Source organism: Carex rostrata, chromosome 27 (assembly GCF_964058835.1).
Source record: "Carex rostrata chromosome 27, lpCarRost1.2, whole genome shotgun sequence".
NCBI lineage: Eukaryota > Viridiplantae > Streptophyta > Magnoliopsida > Poales > Cyperaceae > Carex > Carex rostrata.
The window spans coordinates 6,202,881-6,218,350 of NC_135944.1; the positions used below are offsets into that span (position 1 = coordinate 6,202,881).

Below are 15,470 nucleotides of genomic sequence, written 5' to 3' on the forward strand. Positions count from 1 at the left end.
GCGAGGTATAAATACTTGCACGACGACGAGTCTGAAAGTACGTCATCATAGATTTTGTGTAGCTATTAATAATTTAGAAAAAAAAAATTGTGGAGATTTTGCAGTCCCTGTAGAAAGTTATCTTTCTGCATTTAATTTTTGGTGGTCCCTCCGAGGGTACAGTGCCGGTATAGTACTGCGGGTACTATTAATTTCGCGCTACAGTACCCGCACAATAAATAGTTGTTCACTTCGTAGCTATAAATAGTTTCGTAATAAGGTATAAATACTTCTGTGCACATGTATTAATACTTTAGGAAAATAATTTAAATTGTGGAGTTTTTGCGATTTCCACAAAAAATTATTATTTTACATTTAATTTTCAGTGGTCTCCTACGAATACAGCACGAATACTGTAGTGCGGTACTGTTATCAACTCCCTAAAAGTAAATGCATTGCATTAAGACAAAAAAAAATGGCTGAAGAATTTTGGTGCAAGTTAACCTCTCTAATTTGTACTTTGAGAGCGATGGCAAACAGTAGAAAAAGAAAGCAATAGTTTTCTTCACGCTCATTGTTTGGCATGACGCCTAACAGGTGTCAGTTCTTGGCTTCATCTCTCATTTTGTGGTGCAAATTAATTTCTGTCAATATAAATTATTCCGAATTATGATGGACATTTCATTTATAAAAAGTTGTATCTATTTTGAGAATTCTTTTTGAATAATAATTATTAAATAACTTAAAAGTTTTTATTTTTTTTCAAAAATAGATACAACTTTCCATAAATTAAATGTTCTAGAAGGATCACAATATTTTCTAGATTGCATAGAAGTGACTTTTGAACCGGGATCAATAACTCAGAATCTAAGCATTTTTATTTTTTTCCAATAACACATACAAAAATATATTAATTTTTCTTACAGCTGCGAAAAATCCGACTTGAAAAATATTGATCCGGGTTATTTGTTACAGTCTTTCTAATAAATCAAATTATATTGTATTCCATCTATTTTCAAAGAAATATATCCAACATTTCTAATATTTCAATACAAAAAATAAAAAATAAAAAATAAAAACAAATTTCTGTTTTATAAAAAAAAATGAGAATTAAAATTTCAGCCCGTGGAAAATTTCCACGGGTGGGGTATTTTTAAAATTGTTGCTAAACTTTAGTTATTATTATTAAAATAATTTTTTAATAGAGTAAAAATAAAAATGTCGGGCTGTTAGGCGTCATGCCAAACAAAGAGCGTGAAGAAAACTATTGCTTTCTTTTTCTACTGTTTGCCATCGCTCTCAAAGTACAAATTAGAGAGGTTAACTTGCACCAAAATTCTTCAGCCATTTTTTTTTGTCTTAATGTAATGCATTTACTTTTAGGGAGTTGATAACAGTACCGCACTACAGTATTCGTGCTGTATTCGCAGGAGACCACTGAAAATTAAATGTAAAATAATAATTTTTTGTGGAAATCGCAAAAAATCCACAATTTAAATTATTTTCACGGGTGGGGTATTTTTAAAATTGTTGCTAAACTTTGGTTATTATTATTAAAATAATTTTTAATGGGGTAAAAATAAAAATGTCGGCCTAACAGCTGTCAGTTCTTGGCTTCATCTCTCATTTTGTGGTGCAAATTAATTTCTGTCAATATAAATTATTCCGAATTATGATGGGACGCTACAAATTTAAAATAAAAATCAAGTTACTTTAAATGATCACGACTCTTAATCGAGTTCCCACCACATGCGCTACCTCTTGACCCAAAAAGGCCCAAGAAACAAATACAATCACGCTGCTATTATACTGTCAATTATGTCAAATATAGGGGTGTAAACGGAGCTCATATCAAATCTATATCTGCTTTTCAATAAGCGGATACGATTAAAGATACTAAGGATATCAAAATTCAAAATCCAATCTGTCTCAAATTGATACAGATATCGAACGGATAATCTACGAATACATATTCAACTACAGTTGCAGACTGGAAAATTAAATCTAGAAACTTTAAGGTAAAAATATAAATTAACAAAATTTAAATATGAAAATTCATTTATTTAATAACCATAATTTGACAGCTATGAAAACCAACTCAATAGTTGTCGCAATAAAATTTTGAATTTTAGATATGTTCTTCAAAATTTAGATGAAACGTGTATAAAATTTAACTTAATATGAGATCAAAAATTTAGAGAGGACATAAAATTTCCAATAATAGATTCGGAGCTTAGATAATGAGTTCCGGATATATCCGAATATCCATTCCATTTACGGATCCGTAAAAATATATATCCATATCCGCATATTTTATCCCTATTTAATAAATTATCTGTGTCTGTATTCACGAACTACCTGTTATGTTTAATCCGGATATATATATAAGCGGATTCAGGCTAATTCAAAACGGATAATCTGGCTCCGTTTACACCGCTAGTATGATACATTAATAAAATTACACGGTTAGGATCAAATTAATTCTTTTTTTTTTATATAAATGTTGCTTTATTATCTATAACATTTAAATTTATTTCAAATAAAATGACAAATACGTATGGTTCACATCACATCTAGAGACTAGAGTGCTAATTCTTGTTTCATTAGTATGAAATTGGCCTTATGAATTGATAACTAAGTTCAATGTTTCTTACGAATTAGGCCGTATGAGGGTTAATTAAGTTCATATTTTATTGTGGATAAAAGTTAGGAAAATTAAATTGCTCACTTCAAGTTCTAAGTAAAATGAAGGCAGATTAAGTTCTTGTTTAATTTGAAACTTGTCACTTAGGTTAGGTCATGACTTAAATAATTTTGTGTTTGATTAGAGTGTGTTACTCAAGTATAAATTAAGTTTTTACATTTCAACTTTACTTTTTAATAACTTATTTAATCTGTAATTCAATTACATATTTTACAAGTTACATAACTAGAGACTTAGTGCAGTGGCATGAGCCCTCGTCTCTCTTCTAAGAAACACTTGTTCAATTCTCAAAATTAACATCGAAAGATGCTGAAGTATACTATAGCACTTTAATAAAAAAAAAATTACAAGTTACAATTTTTATTAAACATTTACAGTTTAAGAAAATTACAAAATAAATTTCAGAAAATTATAGAAGTACAATAAATTAACAACATACAAATTCCAGTTCATGCTATACAAACTTGTTCAAGAGAGCTTCAGAAATATTGGTGCACTTGGAGATAATGAAACCTTGCAAACTTTATGCAGTATTTTATTGCGGCACTCATATCACCTAAAGTATTTCATATTTGAGTGAGTCTATGGTACTATGCATATTACGATTTGGCACCGTGCTACGGCTCTATATTCGAGTTTTCAAATCCTAACGGTCAATCCGAACCGTTCATCTTGTTCTCCATATTAATATTTGTTTGGAGACCAAATTTTACATTTTTTGAAATTTTTTTACTATTTTTTGAAATTTATTGAAAATCACTGTTTTTGGATGGTCCAGAATTTTCAGATCAAGTGATTTTCTAAATATCTAAAAAAATAGTAAAAAAAATTTAAAAAATGTAAAATTTGGTCTCCAAATACATATTAATATGGAGAACTAGATGAACGGTTCGGATCGACCATTAGGAATTGAAAACTCGAATATAGAGCCGTAGCACGGTGCCAAATCGTAATATGCATAGTACCATAGACTCACTCAAATATTTTGATTATATCTTATTTGGCACAAATATTAAAGGGGCCTCGTGTATTCCACCTCAGATTAGATTGGTCCAGATTATGATCGTACAGTCTGCAACTCGGTATCCAAACTCAAAATTTGAGTTACTTCAGAGGACCGGGACTTTTTATAGCGGGCATAGTTGGATCCACAATTTATAACCCAATCTCTAGATAACTAATTAGAAAAATTCTTTTAATTGCTAGCAAACATGGTTCACATGTAGCTAAACATGTACCATCAGTACATTAATAGTATTAAAAAAAACTGAATCTAATTATAGTGGAAATCCTGAATCAGAATTCATATATCTTCTGGTACCAGCATCTGGTACCGAGATCTTTTACAAACTTTCTGCAATGAAACAACAAAGTGACATAAAGCTTGATAGCTAATTCTGACTACCAGCCTAAAAACAATTGAATTTAATAGAGATATATTGGTACTTAATTCGCCTCCAATTGCTAATGAACGTTGACACCACCAGAAAGAAGTAGATATAAATTAGAAAAAAAACAAAAAAAATAAGTGAGATAATAAAAAACAGCATTTACTGGAAAAAGAAAGAAGATACACAAATATATACCATGACAATATCAGACATAAGAAAGAATAAAAACACCGAGAAAGTCACGGTACTTAAATTCACACCATCGGAATCTAAAGTATATACATAAAGCGGTGCCAAAATCACAACCCCTAACTGCAGTTCAAAGGGATCGAAAACAAATATGGAAAAATGAAGAAACCTTGTTGGTTTGAAGAGAAGCCCTGAAAAAACAAACCTAGGCCCAGTCACATTTTTCCCTGCAGGAGATTTATTTGTACCAGTTCTCTTAGCATAATGTTACTGGCACCTAATGAAGGTGCATCAGCTTGAGAAAATAACTACTGAAAAAATGGCAAAATCCTAAAAGAAAACACACATGTTGGTTTAAAATTAAGATAAATTAAGAGACCACCATATCATGAACTTTTGAGTTTTTTGGGAACTGATGACCTAACTGCTGCACAGCACACACGCTAGACAAATTAGTTGAGACAAGAAACATGCATGCTATTCAAACCAAACATAAACAGTATTACATCACAAAATAAGGCCAACATACAAAGTCATATTACTACTAATATGAAGTAGGCTTTAGTAGCAGAATTTTTCTTTTATCTCGTTATTATACTTGGACAAATGGATCTTTAGATTTTTCAATACCATTGAACCATCCATCAAACTGTCTACCAATCGTTGCACCATCATATCATATCCCCAGTAATTGACCTCAACAATCTCAAGCTTTTTGCATTGAGAAACAACAATCGCTGATGAGAGATTAGTAATGATATCTTTTCTACTACCTTCCACTTCATCCTCTTCACCATGAGCCGGCTGCAACCAATAACAAATGATATTTATTTAATCATGCAAATGAAAAGACTAATTAAGGATTGAAAGTGAGTTGTAATGGAAAAGAAAATTACACAATCTTCTTTTTGTTGTACTGTAAGCTTTGTCAAGTTTGGCGAACTCTTTAGAATCGAAGTTACCATTTCAAAACAAGAAAACATACAAAAGCAAACAGTCACATTCTTGAGTTTTGAAAATATTGACAATTTGAGCGGCCAAACAGCTGCTGACAAATCCTACATTTAAAAATGCATATACACAAAGTCAGAAGTCAGAACTAAGTCAAGCATTAAATTTAGTACCTTTCAGTCAAGTGCAATATTCAGTATATACAAGCAGAAAATTTTCATAAATACAGACTTGACTTTATTTGTTTTAATTAGTTATTTATGCATTCTTTTAGAAATTTGTTATTTTGCAGTTACATTATCCTATATAATAATAGAACTCCTATGCTATCCTTACCAGGGTAAGCTCTACATAAATTCAAATTAGCAGTATTTGCAAAATAAGAATATAAGATGCATACCTTGTCACAACAGCACTCGAGATGCATCTCCAGAAGTTCAACATTTGCAAGGAAATGAAGGAAAGTAACCATTTCCTCCATGGAAGCGTTCGTTGAAAAATCACAATGCTTTAAACATACAAACCTTAGAGATGGCATGTTTAGACTTGCTATATATAGTTTACCGGAATAGGAAAATGAAAGAAGATTAGGAGCATTAATAAACAGTCCGGTTTCTTTTATCTGACAATTTTCAATAGCTAGATGTGTTAGACATTCATGAGAAATTATGCATTCACTGAAATGACAAGATTCTAGATGAAGAAATTCCAGTTTTGTGCATCCAGAAAGAAGGTTTTTCACGTAACTAGAGTTAAGATCCGCATCACAAATGCTCAGTTTTCTAAGGTTAGGAAGATTTACTACTGGGATAGATGAATCTATACGAGGATAATTGAGGTACAATTCCTCCAATGATGTGTAGGTGTAGATGCAACATGGCACGTAACGACCGACTGTAAGATAACCACCGAGCTTGAGATGGAGAACTCGAGTGTTATGGTTCATGGAATAACGGATCTAGTCCCTTATTTTCCATGGATACGATGACCGGAATTCAGAACAAGACAAGCGAAACACATCCAAATCCAAGGGTTTGCGCCTCAGCAAGAAAGTGTTCACAAATAAACCAAACCTCGCAGATTCAGCTGTCCTATTGACATGCGCCTTGTATTTGTCCCATTTGAAGTTGAGGGAGGTTAAAGAGGTCCAGAGATGCTCCCACCTTTTTGATAGCACACATGTCTGGACTGCCTCCTTAGTGTCGAGTAGCCCCAAGATGTGGTGAAGTATTGGGTCGGGCAATCTACTTATGAAGTCATACTTCTCTCTCTTCGAGATTTTAGTCCTCTCCATTGTTCTATTTAATTTGTAGCTCTCAGTGGCATTCACTCGAACACCTTTCACTTGCTAAAAAAACAAAAACAAAATAAGAACTTCAACTAAGCCAAGATTCTACAAGAAGGTATTTAGAACAAGGGAAATGCACAAATACTATACCATATCCATATCAGACACCCAAACTACTAAAATCAAAAGAAAATAAGTGTGATTTAGCATTTCCGGTACTTTAATTGGTAGACCGACTTAACTCAGACAGGTCAACATAATTGGTAGACCGAACAACAAAACTTTGGACTACATATGATCATATCTATATATTGGCAACATAGACAGATGGAACATTTCAAGTATCAAAGAACAATAACAAATAACAAACAATCCAGTATTTAAAATGCTGAAAAGGTATAGCATTTAATTCCTAAAAATAAATTCTTGCAAACCGTAAAATCCACATTATAGTGTAGGCTAGCAGGAAACAGTCTCACTAAGTATCAGTTAGTCTGTGCTTGTGTAAGGATAAAATAGTTCAGTTAGTCTTTCTAGAATATTGTCATTATGAAGTGCTTTTCATATCCCAGTATTTAGGCTATATATGTGTATATTTTTTATTCACATTTTATCTTGAAAGTCATTCTTAGCGCAAAGGCATAATGCAATTCAGTTTGAAATAAACATTTTTTAAATCTGGACAGAGCCTAAAAGTGACCCAAACACATTTTTATTAAAATTCTTTTTTTTTCTTTAAATTTCTTAAGAATCCAAGAGCCCAACAGAATAGGACCATTTAAATCTTTATATAAAATCAGCAAACCGAAATCCCACTGTTTTAGTTTTAAACTTTCCAGTTTTGAACCTCAGACATTGTATTAGAACAAAAATTCACAAACAGACAGTCATATTTTGACTCTAAGTACCAGAATGACTCAAGTCCAATACTTTTAGTAAATCAGAAAAGGTCCCAACAGGTACCAGCATGACTCAAGTCCAATACTCTGTAGTAAAATTTATGAGAACCAGCCTCGATAAACTATCAAAGATAATTACTGATTCAAGGATGCATGACTCACAACCTAAGAGCAAGGCAACAAGAGAGAATAGGGCAAGTACCAAATTTAAAGGAATCCAGCAAAACGGATCAGAGATTGAATAGAGAGTAAACAACTTGGGAACATAAGCCATATAATTATTTTGAAAACCTTGCTTGACCTTAAAAATCAATTTGTAAATTATATCATCCTTATACAAAAAGATTACATAACTGATCAGTATACAATACATAGAATCTTGGCTAAGATTAATTGCTTTGAACTAAATTTATGCAAAATGAATTGGTACCAGCATCCACTCGGGTATAAACCCGTTATACCAAATGGTAGCACCATATCATAATTTCCTCAATGAACACTTAGAAATTCAGAGTTGTAGTTTCAGAAAAATAAAAAATCCCATTAATTTATTGCATGCACCGTGAAGCATGAATAGGTCAATTCCATGCAAACATGTGAAATTCTATGCAAACAAAAATACCAACCTAGCCTACAGATTTATGCATGAATAGGTCAATTCCATGCAAACAAAAATACCAACCTACAGATTTAAGCATGAATAGGTCAATTCAAAAAGTATGTATGCCCATATTATATAAGAAACCATTCCCATTCGTCATGCATACGCCAATTGAAATTCACATTTGTGGTCAATCTACAGATTTAAGAGATATTGGAAGCAAACCCAAAGTTTTAGCAAATCTCATTCAATACAGCAAGTAAAAGTTCAATGAATCAACATTAATCACAAATTTAAACCCAAGGAATAAATTATCCCTCTTCACACACAGTGGCATTCAGTCTTCTTCAACTAGATTCTACAAGCTGGTAAAAGGGAAATATGCACAAATACTATACCATAGTCCATGGCAATAGTAACAACTAAAATCAAAAGAAATAAGTGAGATTTAACAGTTTTGTTCCTTTAATTTGACGATCAAAATCGTAAACCTAGGTAGGAATAGGAATAGGAATAGGGAGAAAACTTCAAATTAAAAACTGACCTGTAGGAAGAAAACAAATTATTTCGATTAGATTTTGGTCGTGGATTTCAATATCGCCGACGCTTGCGAATCAAGTGGCGAAGTGCCAAGTGCGATTCTCTTCTGTTAGGGTTTTAGAAGCAAAGCAACAACATATTATTTTGTTTATCGGTTGGGTTTAACTTACAGCTGGTCCAGTCCAGTCCAGGGCAGTTCAACTGTTGAACCGCTTAAACTTTATAAATTATGTATGTATGATTCATTGATTCATTGATTCTGGTTCACCGACGAATTTGTTTACCTAAAGTAGCTCAAATTTTGTGTTTATATCTGAACCGTCAGATCTGTTTGGCACGAATTTTAATGAATCTTGTGCATTTCGATCTCGAAACCAATTGGCTTGAATACTGATCAAAATTGAAGTTACTTGATAGAAAATCTGGATTCTTCACGCGATATGCATGTGATGTTACTTGATAGTTCATAGTTCATACTGATAATTAAAAAATAAAAACGGAATTGAAAAATCTCCTCGTACTTTTGTTATGTTGATTTCCTCTAATATTTAATTCTAAACTATATATTTGATTACGTTAGATATTTTTTTGCCTCAATTATAAACCGATGATTAATTATTTTAAACTTATGAAATGATTGGAATTGTTGCGTGCAAGACCTATCTTAAATAAGCATATATAGAACATGAATAATTAAGATGATCAGTTATACACAGTTCAGTCATAAAAAATTGTATATCCATTTTCAAATTGGGTAGAAAAATCATAAGAGTTGAAACTTCTTAAGTCATGAAAATTTGCAGAAATCATGAAAGTTGGCATAACCCTAAACACTCAAGTTGGTTTAGGGTTTAGTGTAAACTAGCCATTGATTGAATCCACCCTTAGGGGTGTCAATGACACATGTTTATCCGTTTATCCTACCCGTATTGTATTCGATTAGACGGGTATGGGTAATTTTTTTTTTTCATTAATTTATGAGGTATGGGTATGCGTAAGGATCTTTTTTCGTTAGATAAACGGGTATGGGTACGGTAAATGTTATTTCGTACCCGTTGGGTAACAGATAATTATATAAAATAAATTATATCATAAGAATAATATTATGCTAAATATTTTACTTTTTTATTTGAATGTAAATTTATTATTTAGTTAAGGAATTGAATTTGTTAGAAGAGATATTTGTAATTTTTTTTTTTTGCTTAATAAAAAACTATTACTTAGAATTAATTGCATATTTATATTTTAATTTTATATTAGTAATTGTGATTGCATATGTATGACATGATAAGTTTTGATGGTTTATTTGTAAAAGGAGTTGGCTACGGTGCTCTGCGTAGCATAGAGGGCCTCCGTGCAACGGCTCAATATTTGAGTTTTCAAAATCCTAACGGTCAATCGGAACCGTTCAACATGATTTCCATATGAATTTGTACTTGCAAATCAAATTTTATATTTTTTAGAATTACTTTACTATTTTTTTAGATAGGTAGAAAATTACTTGATCTGAATGGTACAATATTTTCAGATCAAGTGATTTTCTACGTACCTATCTAAAAAAAATAGGTAAAAAAAAATTCTAAAAAATGTAAAATTTGGTTTGCAAGTACATATTCATATGGAGATCATGTTGAACTGTTCGGATCGACCATTAGGATTTTGAAAACTCAAATATTGAGCCGTTGCACGGAGGCCCTCTATGTTACGCATAGCATATTAGCATTTTCCTTTGTAAGGAGTTGGCTACGGTGCTATGCGTAGCATAGAGGGCCTCCTTGCAATGGCTCAATATTTGAGTTTTCAAAATTCTAACGGTCGATCGGAACCGTTCAACATAATCTCCATATGAATTTGTACTCGCAAATCAAATTTTTCATTTTTTAGAATTTTTTTACTATTTTTTTAGATATGTAGAAAATAATAAAACTATTATATTTGTATTATTTGTTATTCGTCCACTACCGTTTCGTTACCCACTAATCTTAACAGATATGGATAGGGTAGAGTAAGAAAAATTCTTAATGGTTATGAGTAGGATATGGGTAAGATCTTAGTGAAATCATTTTCAGTTCTTATGAGTAGAATATGGGTAAGATCAATTCTTAAAAGTATGAAAATAGTTTCACTCTACTCGTATCGTAACCATTGACACCCCTATCCACCGTGCAAACGGAGATAAAGCAACAACTTGAGTCAACTAATCCAACAATCTAAATAAATTTCGCTGTGAAGCTACAAATCAGCCAAACAAACATTGACCAGAGATCAACAGATAAATGAAATCATTGAAGAAAAATAACAAAAGGAGAACTTCACAATGTGTAGAAATTTGGTACGCAATGGACAAAATTTGAATCACACAATATTAATATGTGGAAATTAATCTTCTCAAAGTCTAAGATTACACTGACAGTATAATCCTTATCGTTGGATTACAATTGTATTAAAAGGAAATTGACAATGTGGGCTCAATCACTTAGCTGTCTCATTTAAAAGGCCAGGTTTTGTCGCTGACAATGTGCTCCGTACTATAAGGCTTATTCCTTTTAAAAAAGTGCCGTGTCGTGTCGTGTCGTGTCGTGTCGTGCCGTGCCGTGCCGTGCCGTGCCGTGCCGTGTCGTGACTAAAATATCAAGGGATGGTCACAACACGCGAATGGTCACATTACATGAGTTACGTCGTACTCAAACATGCCGTGATCAGATGTGCCTCGCGAAGTACTTGGATTTCAATGAGTTGGATTCGTCGTTCGAAGTCAATCCGATAGTATTTTGGAGATGTGCTCACCAACTCCTCTTGGTGAGCACATCACACCCTAGTTTTGCTCGTCGGGGTAAACACAGATTGGATACAGAGTGGATAGTTGCTGAAGTTTTTATTAATATCTAAAAAAAATATTAAATTTCAGAAACTATTCATATTTTCGTGTTTTTTCAAAATCTATCTAAACCGTAATATTTTTTTGCAGTTTTACACTGAATTCCGCAAATTTCAAAACAATAATTTTTTTTTGCGGTTTTAAACTTTGAATTAAAAAAACCACAATTTTTTTTTGCGATTTTATATTTTTCATATTATTTTTTAATTAAACATAAATATTTATAATTTATTTATTTTTTGTATTGAAATTTTAGAAATATTATATATATATATATTTTAAAAGAGATGGAATACTATATAATTTGATTTATTAGAAGACTGCTACAAATAACCCAGATGAATATTTTTCATGCCGGATTTTTTTGCGGCTGTAAGATATATATTAATTTTTTATGTGCTATTGGAAAAAAAAATTGCTTTGAATTTGAGTTATTGATCACGGTTTAAAAGTCACTTCTAAGTAATACATAAAATATTTTGATCCTTCTAGTACATTCAATTTCTAAAAAGTTGTATCTCATTTGAGATTTCTTTTTGAATAACAATCATTAAATGACTTAAATTTTTTTTTTTAAATAGTTACAACTTTTTAGAAATTAAATATACTAGAAGAATAACAACATTTTATGTATTTACTTAGAAGTGACTTTTGAACTGAGATCAATAACTAAGAATTCAAGCATTTTTTTTCCAATAATACATAAAAAATATATTAATTTTTCTTACAGCACCGAAAAATCCGGCAGTTCAAATTTTTGTTGGTCTGGGTTATTGATCTCAGTCTTTCTAATAAATTAAATTATATTGTATTCCATCTATTTTCAAAGAAATATATAAAATATTTCAAATTTTCAATAATAAATAAATACATTATAAATATTTTTGTTTAATTAAAAATAATATGAAAAACATAAAACTGCAATTTTTTTTGAGATTTTGGAATTCAATGTTTAAAACTGTAATTTTTTTTGGAATTCCAAAAAGGCAATTTTGTTGTTTTAGACTGAATTATCGCAAAAGAAAATTGTTGTTTAGATAGATTTTGAAAAAACGCGAAAACCTGGGTAGGTTTTGAAATTTAATATATATTTTACATTAATAAAAATTACGGGGATAGTTGTAACTTGTAAGATCCATTATTATTATTTTTTTTTATAAAATATTATTAAACAACTTTCATGTCTAGACATGGAGTAATGTTCCGTCCAAAATGTTGTCTAGTAATGTCCGAATAAAAAATGCATCCTATATTGTTTTCTCAAAATATTCAGAGACTAAATTAATGTACGTGCATGGCGTTCAGTGTAACGGGTTGAAATGAATCAACAAGGTCTCTATTTTCATATAATCGATCTTCTCCTATTAATTTTTAATTTTTTTTTTTTTACAAATATCATATATCCGCCTAATATGATAGCTTAAGCTATTAATTAAATAAACCGGTTGGTTAGTAATTGATGATCTTGATACTATCTCATAACATACAATTAAGTAAACCTGACATGAAATTCTCAAATTATAGCTTCAAAACAATTTGTGTAGCAAGAAAAACCACATTTTTTTTTAAACTTTTAAATTGTCAAAAAAATAATGTAGAATATATATGGTAGTCAAAACCACTATGAAGCATCACACTGCTACTCCTTTATCTTCATAAGATAAGATCAGATTACAAGTCAAGGAGTAATTAAAATGAAACTAAAAAAATTTGGATGTAAATAATGAAAACAGGAAACGACACTGAATTATACTAGACGAATTCAAATCTACTGCTATTTTAAGAAGATGATTGTCACGAACGCAAATAATTCATTTGTCACTATGCCACACATGCACCAGATGATTGTCACTTGCTACACAGATTAATTGTTGGTATCCGCCTCAATAGATCCAGTGTTCATTTTATTGTTACTAGACAAGGCAATAAATAATTAGTGACCTCCCTCGACCTTAAATAGAAAATAAAAGAAAAAAGAAATCATGAAATTATCATTGACTACTACTGTACAAGTCTTCTCCACGCCACTTCTAAGAGCTTACCTTATCTTCTCAGATCACAACACTCATGCTCTCTACTCTTTACACATTTCTCAATTTCACAAACTTAGATCAAAGGTTCTTTCCTCCCTCTTCACATAAATTAAACTACATAGAAAAATGGCAGGGAATTTAATAACCTCTCTGGTCTCTTTAGCCACAAATTTGCTCCCCTCAATTCCAACCTCTGCGCATGCTCCTTCTTCCTCTTCATCAAATTCTAATAACCTTTCTGTCAAGCTCTGGCTCAAGGAGAACAAAAATGGCAGGGAATTGAAAACCGCTCAAGGACAGAGCAGTCAGCTACAATATCTTTTTTTTAGAGATCTTAACATTTTCATCTAAATAATTTTGTCAAATTTTCTTGTTTATAGTGTATACCAAAAAATAAAACATTTGATATCATATTAAATGTAAAGAGAATAGTATATGAAAGAATTATTTGTATTAATTTCCTCACTGTTTACATGCATATACATGAAAGGATCTTCATAACCTTGCAAGATATATACTCTAACAAACTCCTAACATAAATGCTAACAACCTTTGATCGTATAATCTTAACGTGTGTTTATTCTCTAACAAACATGATTTTTAGTTTCTAAAAGGCTCCGATTGACCATGGTTCAAATGGTTATTAAATCCTAGACATGATCGATTATTATTATTTTCCATGAATAAAATCTAAACTTATAAAAATATTTGTCATAAACACTTCCTAAATAATATGTCATAAATTACTTTAAAATAAAATCCATTTACCTTTCACATAAATAAACGGAGAATATATGGCTATGCCTTTGTATATGAAAATATTAAAAATCTAATCTTCATTAATATGAGAAATGCGAAATGAGCAGTCAAGACATTTTTAAAAATAATTTCAATGCGATGATAAATTTGATATTTTCTTTATTTTTTAAGATATTAATAAAAAAATCAGTAAAATATACTGGTTCAACTTTCAGTGAATTATCATGTTAATTAAAGTTTTAATACTTCCTACAAACTAATAAAAGCGCGCAGCCTCGGTACAAGGAATACGAGAGAGTTAGTGAAAAATAGAAACATAATGCAGAGAACTAGAAAAGCTTTTAAAATATTCGTGTTAAGTCTTTAAACTTTCATTTAACTTATTAAAAACAAAATTTTGATGGTAAAATTTTAAATTATGTTTTTCAACTTAATCTATGTCTATAATCATTTAAAGTACTTGTGTCAAGACTTTAAACTTTATATGGAAGTAGTGGATTGAAAATGGGCCGGACCGGGCGGATCCGGATCAAACCCGCACGGGCGGGGGGTTGGCACGGGCACGGGTTGCACGGGTCTGCGGGTTGCTCGGTCCGGGTAGCATGGGTTTATTTTCAAAAATCCTACCCTTACCCGGCTCAACCCCCGGGTAGCACGAGTCTGCTGGTTGCTCGGTCCAGATTCGTGGGTTGGTTCGGGCAAGTACGGATCCGGTCCGGACCGGTTTTTTTTTTTCCTTTTTCTATTGTTTTTTCTTTTTCTGTTTTTCTTTTTAAACCAATAAAATATAAATCAAAATTCATTTGAACTGCATGATTGCATATTTGAACTCAATAATTTTTGTTATAATAAAATATAAATCAAAATTACAAATTATTCTAAAACAATGTTGCTTAAATCAATTACTTCGGGCGGGCGGATTCGGGCAGGCGGGTTCACAGTCCGGTCCGGGCGGGTCCGAGTTTGGCACGGTCTAGGTTATCATTGGTTTTTTTTTTTTCAAAAAAAGGGTCCCGGTCCGTTTTAATCCTTACCCGACCAACCCACCTACCCGTTCCAAACCCGGCCCCGGGTACTGACCACAAGCGGTCCGGTCTGGATCCAACCCGGGCACGGTCTGGAACTTATAATTTTTTTTTGACAATAAAAAATAGAAGCATGTAGGCACTTTAAATTTTGTTTCTCAAGTTTTTAAATATTTGTCTACAACACTTTAAAGTATTTGTATCAAGCCTTTACCCCTTACATCTAACCTATC

At 31.6% G+C, this 15,470-nt stretch overlaps 1 protein-coding gene across 4 annotated transcripts in view; it reads right to left on the reverse strand.

Moving 5' to 3' along the window:
* The window catches only part of LOC144545362 (F-box/LRR-repeat protein At2g42730-like), a 102,657-nt gene that overhangs the window by 22,931 nt on the left and 64,256 nt on the right, over positions 1–15,470 (reverse strand). The window contains exons 1-3 of one of the 4 annotated variants that reach the window (XM_078293960.1): positions 5,615–6,176; positions 5,160–5,321; positions 4,336–5,067 (exon numbers count right to left, since the gene is read on the reverse strand). The exons of 1 other annotated variant lie outside the window; for it this stretch is intronic. In XM_078293960.1, the coding sequence (XP_078150086.1) occupies positions 4,825–5,067; positions 5,160–5,321; positions 5,615–6,160 (951 nt within the window). In that variant the 5' untranslated portion in view covers positions 6,161–6,176 and the 3' untranslated portion in view covers positions 4,336–4,824. Of the gene's footprint in view, positions 1–4,335; positions 5,068–5,159; positions 5,322–5,614; positions 6,177–15,470 lie in introns of those variants that run through there. 2 more of the 4 variants (XR_013508480.1, XM_078293959.1) reach the window with 2 other exon arrangements.